Source organism: Chanodichthys erythropterus, chromosome 22 (assembly GCF_024489055.1).
Source record: "Chanodichthys erythropterus isolate Z2021 chromosome 22, ASM2448905v1, whole genome shotgun sequence".
NCBI classification, from domain to species: Eukaryota; Metazoa; Chordata; class Actinopteri; order Cypriniformes; family Xenocyprididae; genus Chanodichthys; species Chanodichthys erythropterus.
Window position 1 is genome coordinate 4,158,826 of NC_090242.1, and position 19,498 is coordinate 4,178,323.

Sequence of the window (19,498 nt, forward strand, 5' to 3'; positions counted from 1 at the left end):
TTCAATATTTAATGCATGTTTGAATAAATCAGTTATGACAGCCACGATTTAAATGTTTATATTTTAAAAAAAAGTTAATTTTAACCTTCAGTATTATAGTAAAGTATACCAACTGACTCCCATGTGTAGTTTACAGCATTAGTTGAGATTTGTTTCCTCTAGAAAATTTGCCATGTACTGTAACTGAAATACTACATCCAAAATAATCGATATTGAATCGAATCGAAAGCATGTGAATAGAAATCGAATTGAATCATGAAAATTGTGTCAATACCGAGCCCTAATACAAACATCGTACATTCATGAAAAGTGTATAAAAAATACACCAAAAAACTTGAATCAATTACTCAATGTCTCTTAAGGGGGTCGCACACCAGACGCGTAGCTCGGCGCCGCACAGCGTCGCGCCACGTCTTTAAAATTCGAACGCATTGTTTTCTATGAGAGTACGCACACCGGCGGCGACATTCGGCGCCTGTCCGCGGCGCCCAGCAACGACTCAGGAAGTTGTTTAAAATCCTGCCGCGCCACAGAGCGCCATGTACATTGTTTTACATTAAATGTATATTATATTTCTCTCAAATCGTCGTTAATGTACATGCTGACTTCACCCTGTGCTGCAAGATACATTAGTTTCACATTCTAAGTTTAACAGCTTGAATAAAGTCTAAAAATGTATAATAAACGTAGCATTTTCTTTCCTTTTTGCTTTGTTGTGCCATTTTTCCATGTACACTAACCTCAGTGCGAAATATTAAAGCATAGGCATGTAACGTTTCCTTGTTGACGTAAAACACTCCCATTGTGCAGCTCTTCTATTAGGAGTCGAGTCAAAATTGAGCTCGCGCGTATATAATGTGCGCGGCCGGTGTGCGATACCTGTGAGTTGTCAGAGACGCGACGCTGCGCGGCGCCGAGCTTCGCGTCCGGTGTGCGACCCCCTTTAGGCAGCTGCCAAAAAATCCAAAGAAGAAAAAAGCCCTGTATACTCTGAAATGACAAAAAAGATCCTGCCTGGCATCAATCTAATGTTTCCCAGGAGAGAATACCACAGTATCTACACAACATTAACATTTGACATTTATCAGCTGCCCCCAGCTGTAGCAGCAGGTCACCGCTGGACACGTTCCACTTACACAGTGTGAATCCATGTATGTAGGAGGGTATATTCCTGTGGGTCCACACTGGCAAATGCACAGGCCTTCCTCCACTCCCACACCTCAAACAATAGGTCCATCAACAATTTGATGAGACTAAGTCTCCAAAATACTACCCATAACCCCTACCTTGTCAGCTGTATTTGGCAAGATATGAAACTCCTTCTTCCAACCAATAATCCTCCTATGTTGCGCTAGAAGTGCCCACTTCCACTGGGGAAGATATGGCTGCCAAATTACAACAGAGCTTGACCTTATTTTTTTCGCTTCACATACTAGAGCCAACAGATTAAGACTCCCTTTCTCCTTATGCTTGGGGAGACAGCATGGTTAGGAGAAGACAAGAAAAAATTAAAAATTGGCATCACTCAGTACCTTTTAGATATTTTTAACGCTGCTCTCCATTGCACACCAATCTGTTTGTTTGACAAACAGTTTAAAAAGTTACATTTTTGGGCAGTCTAACAGCGCTCAAAGAGGTTTGAGAAGTACTGCTATAAAGAACAAATGTGAGTAATATCGATGAAATATGTACATACTACATCCGCCATGTTGTCACTGTCACATTACATTCTCAAACCCTCTCCCGTGGCCTCATGCAACAGTAAACTGTTCATTGGATGCACACTTCAGAATCTCTGTGAAAGTAGTATGTAATCCGGGCACTTTTGACTTACTGTTTTTCGAATACTACTAATTCACACATAATAATAATTTGCCGTACTGTATTTTGCATATTATATAGTATGGAAGTAGGCATATTCAGATACAGCGACTAGAAACTTCCAAGCAGGTGTGTTGAAGTGGCCTTCCAAGAGCAGGATTAGACGTGTGGGAAGTGTTGAGTTTATATGTCTATTGCCAGTGGTGTTGCAAAAAGACCAGCGAGTGAACTTGATTTAAAGGGACTTTGCTTACCCTCAGAGCTGTGATGGTGGTGGGGTCCCGTATCCTGCCATCTTCATCCTTCAGATTGTAGCCCTCTGGTCGTTTGTCTCGCTCACTGATTTTCCATAGTTTCACAGTTTTATCTGGGAAGAGAGATGATATGAGCGACAATGTGTAAGCAGTGCTTGTGATGTTAGTAGCAGAAAAAAACTGTACTGGCCCCCGTGAGCTACTTTTAATTGCCGCAGTCACTCTTCAGGGAAAAACAGCATAATTCTTTAACAGGCACTGTGAACAACATGTTACCAAGTCAGTATTGAAATTTTAAAAATGTGACGACACCAGCATTTCCCCCAAGCATTTTGAGCACTGTTGAGCAGATTCTTAACCCTCTGGCCTTCTTCGTTTAGGTGTCACACTTACCTTCTTTACGGTCAGAAGTGACCGAAGCCTTGGAAAGTAACTTTTTTGTTCCTCAGGAAAACCAATTTAATATATTCTTGTTCTATAATATTTTTTGATTATTATATAAAATTGTGAGGGTATTTTATGATACTATGCAATATTTATACAATTTTTATTAACTATTTTTCCCCATTGAAAATAATGAAAAAAAAAATTCTAACATATTTTTAAATTATTTTTAAATTAAAGCAGTATTCCATGTTAAAACAGAGACATGGCATTTAAAATAAAAATTTTTGAAGGTAGATTAGTGCCATTTGGTGAGAGTAAAAAAAGAAAAACTTATGCAATGCCATGTCGTAACCACTAGATTCCCATAGAGCTCTATATAAAATTCTCTAGTGGTTTTTGGACACAAACACTTATTTTTATTAAGTTTTGGATATGGATTTAAACTTAGACATTCTCAAAGACTACTTTTTGTCAAGGTTTAGATTTTTTTTTTTTTTTATGTTGATTTGAAGTGTCGGTTTTTGCATTAATTTTACTACAGTCAAACCTGAACATAGAGGGCGCCATTTTGTTACACGTAACATCAAAATTCAATAAAAAATAACAAAAATGAACAGGTGTGTTTTATAACAGCTTAAAAAAATCTGTGTTTGATCTGATTTCATCCTCTTATTTGAGTTTTGGCTCAATTTTACCATACTATTACAGCCACACTGGTTCATTTGTATGTGTATAATGGTGTGTTGTGTGTGTGTTTGTCTGTGAATGTGTGTAAGTGAGTGGGTGTTTCTCTTTTGTACTCTTGGTGTTTTAGAGTGTAACCCCTTTCTTGCAGTTCATTTTTTACTGCTTTGTGGCTGAATTTTTGCTTTTATTTCACACATTTGCATTCAAACGCTTTCAAACGTATCCGTGTAAGCTCTCTGTGAAGAGCATCAACAATGTCTATTTTTAAGCGATAATCATTGTAGCCAATTCACAGACATACACTATATTGCCAGAAGTTTTGGGATGCCTGCCTTTACGTTCACATGAACTTTAATGACATCCCATTCTTAATCTGTAGGGTTTAATATGGAGTTGACCCACCCTTTGCAGCTATAACAGCTTCAACTCTTCTGGGAAGGCTTTCCACGAGGTTTAGGAGTGTGTTTATGGGAATTTTTGACCATTCTTCTAGAAGCGCATTTGTGAGGTCAGGCAGTGATGTTGGACGAGAAGGCCTGGCTCGCAGTCTCCACTCTAATTCATCCCAAAGGTGTTCTATCGGGTTGAGGTCAGGCCAGTCAAGTTCCTCCACACCAAACTCGCTCATCCATGTCTTTATGGACCTTGCTTTGTGCACTGGTGCGCAGTCATATTGGAACAGGAAGGGGCCATCCCCAAACTGTTCCCACAAAGTTGGGAGGATAAAATTGTCCAAAATGTCTTGGTATGCTGAAACATTAAGAGTTCCTTTCACTGGAACTAAGGGGCCAAGCCCAACCCCTGAAAAACAACCCCGAACCATAATCCTCCTCCACCAAACTTTACACTTGACACAATGCAGTCAGGCAAGTACTGTACCGTTCTCCTGGCAACCCCAAACCCAGACTCGTCCATCGGATTGCCAGACAGAGAAGCGTGATTCGTCACTCCAGAGAACATGTCTCCACTGCTCTAGAGTCCAGTGGCGGTGTGCTTTTCACCACTGCATCCCACGCTTTGCATTGCACTTGATGATGTAAGGCTTGGATGCAGCTGCTCGGCCATGGAAACCCATTCCATGAAGCTCTCTACGCACTGTTATTGAGCTAATCTGAAGGCCACATGAAGTTTAGAGGTCTGTAGATATTGACTCTGCAGAAAGTTGGCGACTTCTGCGCATTGTGCGCCTCAGCATGCGCTGACCCCGCTCTGTGATTTTACGTGGCCTACCACTTAGTGTCTGAGTTGCTGTTGTTCCCAGTTGCTTCCACTTTATGATACCACTAACAGTTGACCGTGGAATTTAGACCGTGGAATGTCACGAGTGGACTTATTGCACAGGTGCCAACCTATCAAGGTACCTCGCTTGAACTCACTGAGCTCCTGAGAGTGACCCATTCTTTCACAAATGTTTGAAGAAGCAGTCTGCATGTCTAGGTGCTTGATTTTATACACCTTTGGCCATGGAAGTGATTGGAACACCAATTCAATGCTTTGGAGGGGTGTCCCAATTTTTTGGCAATATAGTGTAGCTTAAAGTAGCATGTTATTTGTTTCTTTATGGAACACTCTTTTAATTCCAACAATTCAATATTTTTTACTCCTAATGTGTGTGCACAAACTGAATGGGTTAAATGCAGAGGACAAATTCTGAGTATGGGTTACTATACTTGAGTTATTTCACATGTCAGATCAGATCATATGAAGAGAACACATTAGGTTTGCTCACCATTAGTGGACAAGAGGAAATAGGCGGCATTCTGTTGAGGCAGCCAGCGGATCTTGTTGATCTTCTCCTCAATCTCTAGGCTTTTCAAGTAGTCAAATTCGGGCTCATGGCTCTGAAAGGTGCTGTAAACATTGTACTCCCCCCGACGGTGAGGCTGGTTCTTACTCTGCAATGATATAAGTTGTTTATGGTTCAAACCAAGATAATCAATAATCAAATAGGACATTCTATGTGTATGTGGTGCATTGCTTTGTTTAACTGCCTGTTTTTACAGTTTATTTCACTGCCTATTTAATGTCTATTATTCATGACAAACGCATTATCCGAGGATCACATTTACAATTCATACAGCGGTCTACATGCTAGAATCTAATTATACATTTAGGACATAATTAGTGACAGCAAACAAATGATAACTCAAAATTTCAGCCTAAACATTAGCTTATATTAAGTCTCTGTGTAGCTCTTTTACAGTCACATGTGGAATGCGTGTTGATTTTTTCTTTGTTACTGAAGGCCGTGAAATTTAAGTGAGGCAGGTCAGGATCTCAAGGCACAAAGGTGGTCCGGGTTAGAGGAATATCTCAATACCGATCAGAGCATGGAAACCTTCAGGGTCAGTTCTCACCTTGGGAAGCGTCTAAATCAATAAGCAGAACTCAGACAGGCCGAGAGAAGGCGAGGGTATTAATGGAAACAGATTTGCCCTCGGTGGGAGGGAGGGGGTTAAAGGGGGTCTGAAACAGAGTGGGGCATGAATCATGGTGTGAGGATTAACAGACACCATGAAATCTCTTTAAAGATGATGCGAGTGTGAGACAAGGAGGGGCAGACACCGGGGTTTTCACACTTTTGTTATGAAAGACAACAGTGTGAGGTGTTTTTAGATGTTTGAAGGTTTATAACTAACACATAGATATACACACACACACACAGACAAAAATAATAGTCAATAGAAGATTAGGACAACCATATTTGCATGACTGGTATATTCATAGTACTATTTTGGGAACAGTGCTGACAGGATATTGGGTGTGATTATACTGTATACGCCATTTTACAACATGGCACATCCATTCAGATTTTATCTGTGCCGAGTGTAGTAGTAATATCCTTTAGATTTTAGATATCCCGAATTACCTCCTGCTCTCTCTGGAAGACCACCACGCGTCCACCTTTGTCCCCAGTGGCCAGGAGTTCTCCTGTCGAGTTGAACTCAACCGTAGATATGATGTCAGCTGTAAGGGAGGCACAGAAGATGATATATTAGCATGTTTGCTTCAAAAAAATTCTATTTTATAATTACATTAAAGGTGCCCTAGAAATTGAAAATTGAATTTACCTCGGCATAGTTAAATAATTAGAGTTCTGTACATGGAAATGACATACAGTGAGTCTCAAACACCATTGTTTCCTCCTTATGTAAATTTGATTTGTGCAAAAGACCTCTGAAGAACAGGCGAATCTCAACATAACACTGACTGTTACGTAACAGTCGGGGTGTACGCCCCCAATATTTGCATATGCCAGCCCATGTTCTAAGCATTAGACACGCCAGTATTAACGTCTGGAACTGCACAGCTGATTCAACAGACTTTATGCAGGTAAGCAAGCAAGGACAATAGCAAAAAATGGCAGAAGGAGCAATAATAACTGACATGATCCATGATAACATGATATTTTTAGTGAGATTTGTAAATTGTCTTTCTAAATGTTTCGTTAGCATGTTGCTAATGTACTGTTAAATGTGGTTAAAGTTACCGTTTCTTACTGTATTTACGGAGATCAGAGTCATGTTGTTATTTTCATTTTTAAACACTTGCAGTCTGTATAATTCATAAACAACTTCATTCTTTATAAATCTCTCCAACAGTGTGTAACGTTAGCTTTAGCCTGTTAGCCAAAGCATAGGCTACTATCAAACTCATTCAGAATCAAATGTAAACAACCAAATAAATACTACACTTACACGATTAGACATGCTGCATAACAAACAATTATAAAGATCCATTTTGATATATTTTATATACATTAGGTGTGTGAACTTTGTTTATGCAATGTATTTTAGAGTTGCGAGCTTGGGGGCGGGGAGTGCGAGCATTTAAAGGAGTCACGCACTGAATTGGTGCATTTTTAATTATGCCCCAAAATAGGCAGTTAAAAAAATTGAATAATGAAAAATTTATTATTTTGAGCTGAAACTTCACAGACACATTCAGGGGACACCTTAGACTTATATTACATCTTGCAAAAAAAGGGTTCTAGGGCACCTTTAAGACAATAAGTGATATTATAAATAAATTTACATTTTTATAAATAACTATAAAAATGTATTTATATCTTCTGATTACTTTTTTTCCTGAATATCTCAGGGTCAAACAACTTTTGTCTTTATCTATTATTTAAAAAAATATTTAAATGCCATTCATACATAAAGCAACTTCTATATAAAATAATACACCCTTCTACAATGAACATGTTTAAATTCTGAAATAATAATATTATTATTATTATTATTATTATTATTATTATTTATGGGTGCACATGGAGCACAAAGTCCAAAATACCAGGGTTGTACAACTGTCCTGATACCATAATGAAGAACCTCCTCATCAAAATAAAAGATGAAATTCTTGAAAAAGAAACCTGTTTAAGTAGTTTGAATAATATGCTTTCATTACTATATTTACAGTAAAGCAGTTGTTAAAATGAACTTATGTCTCAAAAAATATAAATAGGAAATTATATCATAAAAAGGATACCCCATATGACTGTCAATATCAGTAAGTACGTATCAGATAATTTGACATTTTCATGACATGACAAGGCTAATTCAGGTTGTAAAATGTCATGTGGTAGAACCTCACAAAAATGTAATGATATTTATGAATTAACAATTCATGATATTTGTAAAACATACTTCTACTTTGAAAAATATATTTTAAAAATTTCTTTGAAAATAATGTGTACATTTTTTCAAAATGAAAGGTAAATATGGTATTACTTTTAGAGTCACTACATTTTGATGAACATTTGTTGAAACCAAAATGAACACAAAGACTCCATTTATAAGAACTCGGCACATACATTTTAAACAGAATCCCTCAACTATGATTTCTTTGATGCAGAAAACGGAATCACAGAATCCAGTAATAAAGTGGAATTTACTGTATAACACGGAAAGTTACAGAATTTCTCAAAATTTGGAAGAATAAATCAAAAATTGGGCTGAAAACAGTTCTGAGACCAGCCCGACCATTTCATGTCAAACGTGATGAAACGTTCACCTTGCTCTCTTGAAACGCTCCCTCTGTCCATCACCATTCCATTGATATGTAAATCTCACCAAATATCACGCACCACCATTATCCCACCAAATATCATCTTCTAAAGCCAGAAAGATCCAGAGACCTTTGAAATGTGAAGCAAACAGTGAGGAATTCTAGGTTGACAAAAAGATCATACTGGACAAGCAGCATATAGCACGGCCATATGTAATGCTCTCCCAGGGATTAATAACATCAGATACTAAAAGAGTTCAGGCCATGAGCATCAACATCAATCCAGTAGCATCGCTAAAAGTAGTGACGTTACTAAGTTAACTTATTTTCTCAATAGCTTGGTGGCAGCATTGCTGTTTTCTGAATCAAATAGCTTTTCAGTAGCGAAGCTCATTTGTTGATCAAGTAGTGGTGTAGCATCCACACAAGCCACATTTTCCCAAGCATTTCTAAAGCTCAAGCTCAAATTGGAAATATAAGGATCACTGATCCTGGACCAGTAAGTGATGCCACCGCCAGACAAGGACCTGTGTAGCCAACAGAAGTACTTCCATATGATGGTGACTTCTTCATATTTTACGCCGATTGGCAACCAGCTTTTTGGTGCATCACCACCACCTTCTGCTCCAGATGGTGACATCATGAACCAATCCTTGGGCTGACAAGTGAGACATTTACTTGATGGCAGAGGGTGAGGACGGAGAGGAACTGTTTCATTGATCACTGAGATAGCATTGACTTGGAATGAAGTTGGTTCAATATAAAAATGAAATTAAAAAAAAAAAAAAAAAAAGCTTAGATGTGGGGGTGGGGGGCGGGGGGGTTGGTGTGGTTAGCTTCAGTGTGGTGAAGCTTCATTTAATGTAGAGTAACTGCTAGCTTAGCTCACAGCATTTTCCAAGTAGCTTGCCCAACACTGTGAATATGTTAGCTTTACTGTTATCTAGCGATAAGCTAGTGTGCTCCAAAAGAGCAAAATTCGCATTTAGAAGATAGGAGTTCAAAACTTCCGCCAATATGAATCAACGATTTTGATGACATCACTCTGCACCTTAGCTTTTAATCAGATTTTCTGTCCAATCAAATACTCTAGAATCTGAAGTGTCCCACCCCCTACATTATAAATAGATGCTAAAACTACAGCTGAAATCGGTCTTGTTCACGAAACGATTTGAGATTGGAAGGAAACTGAGGCTTTATCAAGTTCAACAGCTCTGAGCTGAGATGTGATATAAACAAAACAGACCCGCCCTGTCTTCCTGTTTCAGAGAATATTATGTCAACACATTGAATAATGCTGCTCATTTCAAGGCACTTCAGTGGGCCTTTAAATACCTAGACTTAGGTGTTTGTTCTAGGCAACCTTTACTAACACATTTAATAAGCAATTATCAAATTAAATCATCTACTAAATTATCTCTACCTAGATTTTTAAAGCCTTACTGGTGTACACAACAGCTCTCTCTCAATACCCAACATGCTCTGAACTGCAAGTGACCTGGATCCAAACCTGACACTTCAAAGAGCTGCAGAGCTGGATGGCTCCCATTGTGGGATGACACTGTGTCTAATCACCAGCCCACCACCAGAAGAAAGTGGGCCAGGGTGGGATGCTTAATTAAGGCAGCCCCACTAACCACAGAACAGCAAATCTGTTTCCATTTTGGACTGTCGATATTGTCTGCATTATCTTAAACATTTATGCACATTAAATGAGGTGTCTGCTCTGTCCTAAAAATGTTTTGCTGTGCTGGCAGAAGACTTCTACGTTAAACATAACATCATTCAATTCAGAGCTTCACAGAAAACAAAACAAAAAAATGTTTAGCACTGAGTACACGCTGTTCTTGTAGGTGAAAGATGTTTACCTCCAGCGTTCTAGGTTTTCTGGAAATGTCTAGGTATCCTGATCTTACCCAGAGCTAAGGTCCCAAAATAACCAGCAAATTCAAGCTCTTTCTGACCTAGCTAGCACACAACAACAGTTTTAAGATTGTAATAACACTCCCTTGCTGCCACAAAGAAATTCTTGAATGGTAAAAGACAGTACAGTTCAGAGTTCATTAGCAAACATCGCTCTGACTCCCTCTGCTGTGGGAGTCCTGATCGATTCCTACCTTTGACACATCTTCCTTGGTCTTCCTCAAGGAGATGCATCTGTTTCTCTGGCTTTGAGATGTACTGTTGCTATGCAATCCTTACAGCGAAAAGAAAGGGTTGTTTCTGCAGCGATAACAGCGTTTTTGCTCTCTCTCACTCTCTCTGTCTCTTTATCATGCAGGTAACTCTATTTCATAGTGCATATCATCTCACATTTCGTCAGCTCTCCCCACACAATCTCAAAATGAGTCCAGCGCTCCCAAAATAATCTGCCTCGAGTCATTTGCATAAATCCCAAACAAATACAGAAGAAATGACTTGTAAATATTTGTTTTTATCCGTTTCAAGGAGAGAAAGACAGAGGGAGAAGCTAGAGAGAGAGCTGGAGAGAGAAACTGACACGAAAGAAAAAAAGGGATTGAAAAGGCTTGTTGTTTTTTCACCCCGATACACCTCTCTGGGCTTTTATATTGTCTGGATGGTGAATTTAAGCGCAGCGTTTCCATGACAACCCTTCTTTGGACTAAAACAAGCACTGTGTGCGATTCTTGCAAAGACTTTGTTCATGCGGTGTGAACTGGCATCGCACTGACAGAATTTAGAGTAGTCGAATAAATCTTATGGAATGTCTGGGTCAAAACAAAGAAATATAAAATTATGTTTGTTAAGGAAAATAAAGCCTTTTTTAGGACCACTGAAATTGTTTGCATTGTGACATCATTTTAATGGCAATTAAGCAACCCATTTGAATAATAATAATAAATTATATATTTAGTACATAATGTATTATACATATTTCACATTGTAGATTAGACTTTACACACTACTGTACCATTGAAATATCCCTTTAATTTATGCTGATTTAAATAAAACAAAATTTTAAATGGCAATATTTACTGTTAAACAGTAAAACACTGAATTAGAATAAAGACAGTCTAATGAAATTGAATAATAAAACAAAATGCAACAAACATGTAGTAAAATATATAGGTATATATACACACTGTATGTAGAAAAGTAAGTAGTAAAAGTGTACTAATAAATAGTAAAAGTAATAAATATAAATCGAATTTGGATGGAAAACATGTCACAAAATGTTTAAAGGGTTAGTTCACCCAAAAATGAAAATTCTGTCATTAATTACTCACCCTCATGTCGTTCCACACCCGTAAGACCTTCGTTCATCTTCAGAACACAAATTAAGATATTTTTGATAAAAAAGCATATTTAAAACAGCTCATGTGACTACAGTGGTTCAACCTTAATATTATAAAGTGACAAGAATATTTTTTGTGCGCCAAAAATAACAAAATAGAGACAATATCTTGTGATGGCTGATTTCAAAACACTGATTTATGAAGTTTCGAAGCTTTACGAATCTTTTGTTTCGAATCAGTGGTTCAGAGCACCAAAATCACATGATAAGTGTTTTGAAACTTCAATAGTTCACGTGACTTTGACAGTTTGATTCAAAACAAAAGGTTTGTTAAGCTTCAAAGCTTCATGAAGCAGTGTTTTGAAATCGCACTATTTTGTTATTTTTGGTGCACAAAAAGTATTCTCGTCACTTCATAACATTAAGATTGAACCACTTTAACTGTTTTAAAGACGTTTTAGTAGCTTTCTGGGCATTGAAAAAGGAAGTGTTATTGCTGGCGATGCAGGCCTCACTGAGCCATCGGATTTTATCAAAAATATCTTAATTTGTGTCCCGAAGATGAATGAAGGTTTTATGGGTGTGGAACGACATGAGGGTGAGTAATTAGTATATAAATAGTCTATATTAAAAAGTCTATATTAAAGTCTATATTAAAAAAATTTAGCTTATTTTTATTTTCATTTTTTGTGTTTTCATGAAATGCGTTTTAAAGTCAACGTGAAATGCATTTATAGATCTTTGAACAATTCATCCGTGCATATGATTCATTCTTAACAATGGTTTGATGTCGTAATGTTTAACAATGTCGTCATAATTGAATTGAGATTGTGGTTTTCTTCCCCCCTCGGTCCGTTCATGATTGCGTTCCAGAGGGGGGGTGGGGTTTGGGTGGTCCCTCGGTCCGTTCACCACAGTCGCACCGGTTGCACCGCCCTAAGGATGGCCCTGTTTATTGCACAAACAATGTTCTTGATCACTTCTCAATTTGTCCACAGACCTTATGTAATTACTGGTAATAAATTAGTTTAGTTCATTGAATAAAAAGTTAAATTATTAATTAGTTAAATAGCTAAGTTTAGTTAATAAGTTTGTTTAGTTAATTAATTAGTTTGAATTCCAACAGGACAAAAATGAAAGGTCTGTTATGACCTATGGTACCACAAGTAAGTAACATCTGTATGAAAGACTAAAGAGCGGTCACTCCTTTGTGAGTTGCATTAAACAGCACAACCTGTTTGCATGAAAAAGAAGAGTTTAATGCCGCCAACAGTGTAAAGCTTGGCAAACACTGGCGAAAAAGCAGAGCCATTGTGCTGTGAGTTAATGGGTGTTCTTTCAAACTGTCAGCGAATATTTGCGCCAGCACTCTGAGTCTTGGCTGACCACCTTCTAGGACTTTGGACAATTTTTTTTTTGAAAGCACATCTAAAGAAAGTGCAACACAACAGTTGAAGCACACCAAACAATACAAGATTAGTGACCCACTTGGACAGATGTGCCACAGAGCTATATTAGAACACTTCATATCAAACACACACTCACACACTGGTAAAACAACAGCCTATGTGAAACATTTCAGAGCACACAAAGCATCATGGGGTTGAGCATTAAGGGGGTGGTGGGGTTGGGGGATGGAATAATTAACATCAAAATCATATTCCGATTCCTTGCGGAAGCAGAATTTTAAATGAGTTCTCAAAGACGCAAAACATGCTGACCTAATTAGGACCCTGGAGTACACAATTTTTTCACTACTTATCTCTGCATTCTTTTTGCTTATTATCAGCAGGGTAAGGATAGTTGTGTATGAATCACATACTTGCCATCATCAGGCAATTTCATAGGGTCTTTAAATGTGTGTTTTTGGAAGGAAGACGTATCCAATATAATAGAGGGATGATGTGAGAAAGACAGTAATGGATAATCTGTGTAATAATAGTGGAGGAGGTTTTGGAAGGGCTGAGCGGACAGAATCACAGAGCATTGGCGTGTATTCGCAGTTAGCGGCTTGGCAGCCAAAGTGTTATTGAAAGCAGGATCCAACCATTATTAACACATTAGGAATGTGAGGAACTGAATAGGAAAGCTAATTAACGGAGTAACTCGGATGAGTGTGTGAGCTGATGCCTTTGTTCATGTGATTATGCCTGTGCACTGTCAATGAGTACAGTCAGTTCATCAAGAAGGATAAATGTTGTGACACAGAGGATTTTTTAGTAAATAAATTAAATTGGAGGCTTATATACACTGCAATACTTGTGAATTTTAAAATTTCCCATGTTTAAGAGGATAGTTCACCCAAAATTGAAAAAACTGTCATCAGTTACTTACCCTCATGCTGTTCTAATCAGTGGTTCGGAGCGCCAAAGTCATGTGATTTCAGTAAACGAGGCTTAGTTAAGTCATAAGTGTTTCAAAATTTCAATGGTTCACGTGACTTTGGCGGTTTGAAACATGCTCCGAACCACTGATTCGAAACAAAAGATTTGTAAAGCTTCGAAGCTTCATGAAGCAGTGTTTTGAAATCGCCCATCACTAGATTTTGTTCAATAAATTCGTTATTTTGGGGGTTTTTTAAGCGCGCAAAAAGTATTCTCAAACCACTGTAGTCACATGAACTGTTTTAAAAATAACTTTAGTACCTTTCTGGGCATTTGAGAGTGTAAATTAACTTGCTGTCAATGCAGCCTCACTGAGCCATCGGATTTCATCAAAAATATCTTAATTTGTGTTCCAAAGATGAACGAAGGTCTAACAGGTGTGGAACGACATGAGGGTGAGTAATTAATGACAGAATTTTTATTTTTGGGTGAACTAACCCTTTAATTGTCGCAGCCCTAATGGAAGTGATATTGGTCAGTTGAAATTGGTCACTTGGGTTAAGAGGCTGCCTTAGAAGGTAACTTTCTATGTAGGCACTATAGCAAGGCAGTTGACTAAGTTTTGGAACAGAGCCTCTGTATTTCACCATTCTTTCAAGGCTTGGTTTCCTCTGAAATTGGTTTCCTAAGGCATGCGCCCCCACCCCAACAATATATTCTTATGCCATATGTTGCATCAAGATTTCATTTTGCTTTTGTTATTGAAGTATGTATCTATCAATTTCAGATCAACTCTATCTCTATCAGAGTGAGAAAATAAATCAAAAATCCAGTGAGGCCCGCAAACGCAGCTGGGTCAAAGGTCACAGTGATGTTCTGAAGCAGACTGTCCTCAAATGAAACCCTTCTTCTAATAACACAGACGACTCCAGGGCTGCAATAAAACAAGCAAACCCATATAGCAGACACGGTCATCTCTCATATGATTAAACATGAACACAGGAGATTGGCTATGTGGCCATCTTTGACTCCCTGATTGTGGCGAGATTGGATCCCTTGATGCCTACTATGCTCAGAAGATGAAAGGCTAAAATTAGCATAGAGAGGATGCAGACAGTGCTGGATTCACAACAGTGCTAAAATCGAAATGCAGAGGGTGACCAGGACAAATGTAGGTTTCAGTATGAAAAAACTGATAAAGTGAATTATTTTCAAGCTGCTTCAAAGTGTCAGAAAATCATTTTCAAAAAAGACACATGGCGCTTGCATGCCCGCATTTCTCCAGCTCAGATTTGTTAGCATGCATACAGTTTGTGAAGAAATGATCTAGTGAAGAACCAACAATTGCAGAAATGCTTCAAGTTTTATCACGTTTGTTACTAATTATGATTTGTTTTGTTGTTGTTGTTTTTTTTTTTTGAGTGGTTGAGCATTGTAACCCATCATCCCTTGAGTACTGAGTTCTTTTTGCCGACTTATTGGGCTTGAACAGTCAAATACACACACTAACGTGTCAAAATGTCTGTCTTTGTGAGTATAAACAGTCGTTTATGTCTTAAGTGAATGTAAACAGTTGTATCAGATGCAGAAAATGCATCTGTACCAGTACATTGGACGAGTGCATTAGGTCTTAAAGTGACAACAGCCTAATAAACCTTCTGCCATCTGTGTCATTAACGCAGTGGTTCTCAAACTTTTTTGGTTATCCCGCCACCCCCCCGCCCAGCCTTTAAACAAACCTGACGCCCCACCCCATCTATGACTACCAAATTATTTCACAAAAAATTATAAAAATGGAAAGATTTTCTTAAATTGAATAACTTACCATGAAAAACACCTGCAATAGTTTCACTTTGAAATGGTAAAGAGGTGGTTTTCTATGGCGAGGAACTATTTCGGGTAGGCTTGCTGAGATAGTCGGCGTTGACGGTGTTACCGGTGTTAAGCCACAACATCGGTTACATCACTTGCCCACCGCAGCACCGCCCCCACTATCGTTTTGACATTTTATAGTAATAAAATAATTTAGTTCAGTTAGAAATCAGACACTGCAATTAAAAACTGAATGCATCTGCTCAATGCAGGGTGAGCCGAATGAGAGTCGCCGAAAGCGAGTCACAGAACAGACCCAGTGCTAATAGAGAACCTGCAAAGGATTAGTTGTGTTTTTCTAGTTGTTGTGTTTTTCATTAAGAATAATAACCATTTAAGCAATTGCTGCCCCACAATGGCGCTAATTTGAAAGCAAAAGTAAAATGAGCACAGCTGCACGGGCATTCATGTGTCCACTGGCACGGAGCGTTTTCAGTTCATTATTTGAAAACGCTCGCTGAATTTTACTCCGAATTTTACTTTTGCTTTTGAATTTGTGATTTAAAAGCGAGGTGCAAAAGAGTGATTCTTTGTCTAGACTGTTTACTTGTCTTCAGTAAGCTTGAGTTTTTTTTTTTTTTTTACTTATGTTAGTTAGGCTAGCATTAGTTTATTTGAGATTTTGAAATTGGAATTTAAAGCAAAAATAACTATATCATGATATATATCATTATCGTGAAATAATAAAAAAAAAATACTCATACCTAGATTTAAGATTTTGGTCATATCGCCATATGGTCATAAATGCATTTTTACATGTGCTGGTAACATAATATAAATGAGAGGAAACTCAATATTGTGCCTTTCATCGAAGCACATGCTATTCAGATAAGTTAATTGCATAAGTGGATTTCTAGGTACAACAGACAGACATAGGGATGACAGCTTGTAGAGTTTAATGCAATGCAAAACAACTACATGGGAAAGAGATTAGTGCTGTGAGGTATCTGAATTATGTGCGTCAGAGGGATTGACTCTGAGATAATCGTACAGGGTGTGCCTGACCCTGTTTCAAAGACACTAGCGAAAGGCTATAAACCGTGCTTAATATAAAACCTCTTGAAATATACGCTAATAGACTCATTAACTCATTTAAAGTCACTGCCTTCACAGATAGATGATATCCTGCATGAATCACAATAGGGCCATCACAGAAGTTACCCTTGTTTCCTGTTGTGTTGATCTGCTGCACTAAGTAGCTTAGACAAACATTTCTAATCTTGCATTCTGTGAGCAACAAACAGTTGTCCAAATTTCTCTCTGGAGATATAAATAACTGACCCGCACTAGCCTGTGGCCATGTCACAGATCACCAGAGGCACGTAACCGTCTGGACAAAAGGATAGCAGAAGCGTGGATAGATCTTCCAGCTCCTGGGGCAGATCCATCTCACTAGTCAGTGATCCTCTGTCCAACACATGGATGGGTAACGTCTGCAAGGCCATTTGAAAATGCAAATTTGTTTTTTATCACTATTTAACTGTTAGGCCTCACACCCAAAGTGAGCACACATAAAGCTGCCTCTCAGTACTAAACTGAGGTCTTTTTTTGCTGCTTATTGCGTTTAAAAAGTCAAATATACACACAAGCTGCGTTCACACCGAACGCGTCTGGGCCATCAAATTCACGTCAGACACGTCTAGTTGGACGCTTGAACATTTTGAAGTCAGACGCTTCAGACGCTTGTCAAATTCGCTCTATTCGCGCATCTAAACAAAGTGTGTTCAGATGCGAATTCGCATCATGGGAGGGGCTTCCATCTCTTTCTGCACAGATCCTCTGAATAAACACATAATCTCGTCAGTTGGAAACTAGTAGCGGCAATTTAACTCTGTTATGCCGGCCGGCTTTTGCCAGCTAGCAGGTGGGCTACAGGTGGGCGTTTTACAACTAACTAGATTGTCTGATTTCTTTGCTTATCCTCTTCCAGGCAAGGTCCTTTTTATTCCTGTCTCGATAAAAATATGACGACACATCATAGGTGGCCACACACAGACTATTATCTTTGTTCTGGTCTCCACCGTTGATCACGTCATAAACACGTTACCAAAGCAGAGTCCCTGATTGGTTAACATGCCGCAAATTTTCGCCAAAGTTCAGATTTTTCAACTCTGGCGTCTAGGGCGTCAGACACTCAATTCGCATGTCAGACACGTCAGGTGCGTGAACACTCAATTTGCGCATATACGGTCGATTCGCACAGCGCTATATGCTTGATTCGCGCCGCAGGATGACTAGATACATTTACATTGACTTAACATGTAAATCAGACACCCCAGATGCGTTCGGTGTGAACACAGCATAACAAAGTCATGGCAAAATTCTGGTTTTGGCATATATTCATGATAAGTGAACATAAACAGTTGAGAAAGAAAGCTCATGTGTAACAGTATATTGGATCCGTGCGTCAGGTCTTAAAGTGACAGCAGCCTGATATACCTGCTGCCAAATTATGAGATAATATTAAAAATATCTATATGGCAGTTTTTCCCTATAGCATCGATGTCAAAATTGTGGCCAGTAAAAAAGTGGCTAGTAACTTTAGAAAACCACTAGCCACAGTGGCTGGTGTGCAAAAAAATAATCTCAAGCTCTAGTTACCATACTTGGCCTTCACATGTCACTTTAAATTTCAAAACATCAATGCCCTTCTATGGTTTTTGTACGCCCAGCAATACATTTTTTTTTTTTTTACAAAGCCTATGCACAACAATGTTGTTCAAGGAAGTTATGTGGTGAGCGAGCTAACTGGTAAGAAGCTGAAATCTTAATCAGAGGGAGCATTTGTAAAACGTGACTAGCAAAACCCAAAATAAAACTGTTCCAATTTTAGTTATCGATGATAACTCTGGTGTGTGAAACTTATTTCAGCCATGGAAAACTAGAACTGAAAACTGGACTTTTAATGAAACAGTATCAACATTGAAATGAATCTGCAGCAGTCAGGTACAAGTTGTTTAGGTTCATTATTATTGTAATGTTATGTGCTTTGAGACATTATGTGCCGAGAGCAGCTGTGAGTGCGTTCATGTGTTTTAGAGGAGGTGTGGCTTTGGAGACTCTCTGAAGGGACAGTGGGATCTTATGATTTGAAAGCTAGCTAGCTATTGCTAGCCTCTCCCAAAATGTCCTATTGCACCTTTAATGGGTTCGTAACAAGTACCCTTCAAATATCCAATTCAATTTCTTAACTTACTACTAACTTACTAGTAAAATCGTTTCTTGCTGTTTATGCATCAGCAAATCAAGCCAGTGATTAAATGGTTAACTTCACATTGTTTCTCTTAGTAGCATGAAAATATTCTGTTATTTAAAAATTGTGATTAAATTATATACAGAAAGCGATCAAATAACGCTGGACTCTCATCAAAACTCCCTTTATAATCAATGATGCCGTCTACGCTGAACAATGATGTTAGCCAATCACAACAGAGGACATTTACACTAAAGTCTTACAGAAGACACGCCCCTTCCAACAGAGCCTTCAAATAAGAAGGCTAAAATCAGGGTAAAAAATTATTTCTAAATTCTGACAAATTTTAATGTTAAAATCACACTAACATTATAAGTGCACCTCTGGAAACACTATAAAATAATAATAATAATAATAAAATACAGTTAATGACCCCTATAAAATAAAACACCCACACTAAAAAAAAAAAAAAAAAAAAAAATTAGGAATAGGACAAGATGTAATATCTACAGTATGCCCTAAAACATTTGTTGCCATTTTCAAAAACTAAAACCACCCTATTAATAATGCAGATTAATAATGTAGTAAAATTCTAAAGCAAAGAATAAAAACTAAACATCTAAATCCATCAAGCTGCCTCCTGTTTGCCTACAATCTACCTCCTGCCTTTCACTCTTTTTCTTAAACTGTACTG

At 38.1% G+C, this 19,498-nt stretch overlaps 1 protein-coding gene across 2 annotated transcripts in view; it reads right to left on the bottom strand.

The window, feature by feature from the left end:
- ppp2r2bb (protein phosphatase 2, regulatory subunit B, beta b) overlaps positions 1–19,498 on the bottom strand; it is a 90,193-nt gene that overhangs the window by 12,930 nt on the left and 57,765 nt on the right. For both annotated transcript variants that reach the window (XM_067375771.1, XM_067375770.1), the window contains exons 2-4: positions 6,019–6,116; positions 4,879–5,044; positions 2,076–2,188 (exon numbers count right to left, since the gene is read on the bottom strand). In XM_067375771.1, the coding sequence (XP_067231872.1) occupies positions 2,076–2,188; positions 4,879–5,044; positions 6,019–6,116 (377 nt within the window). The remainder of the gene's footprint in view (positions 1–2,075; positions 2,189–4,878; positions 5,045–6,018; positions 6,117–19,498) is intronic.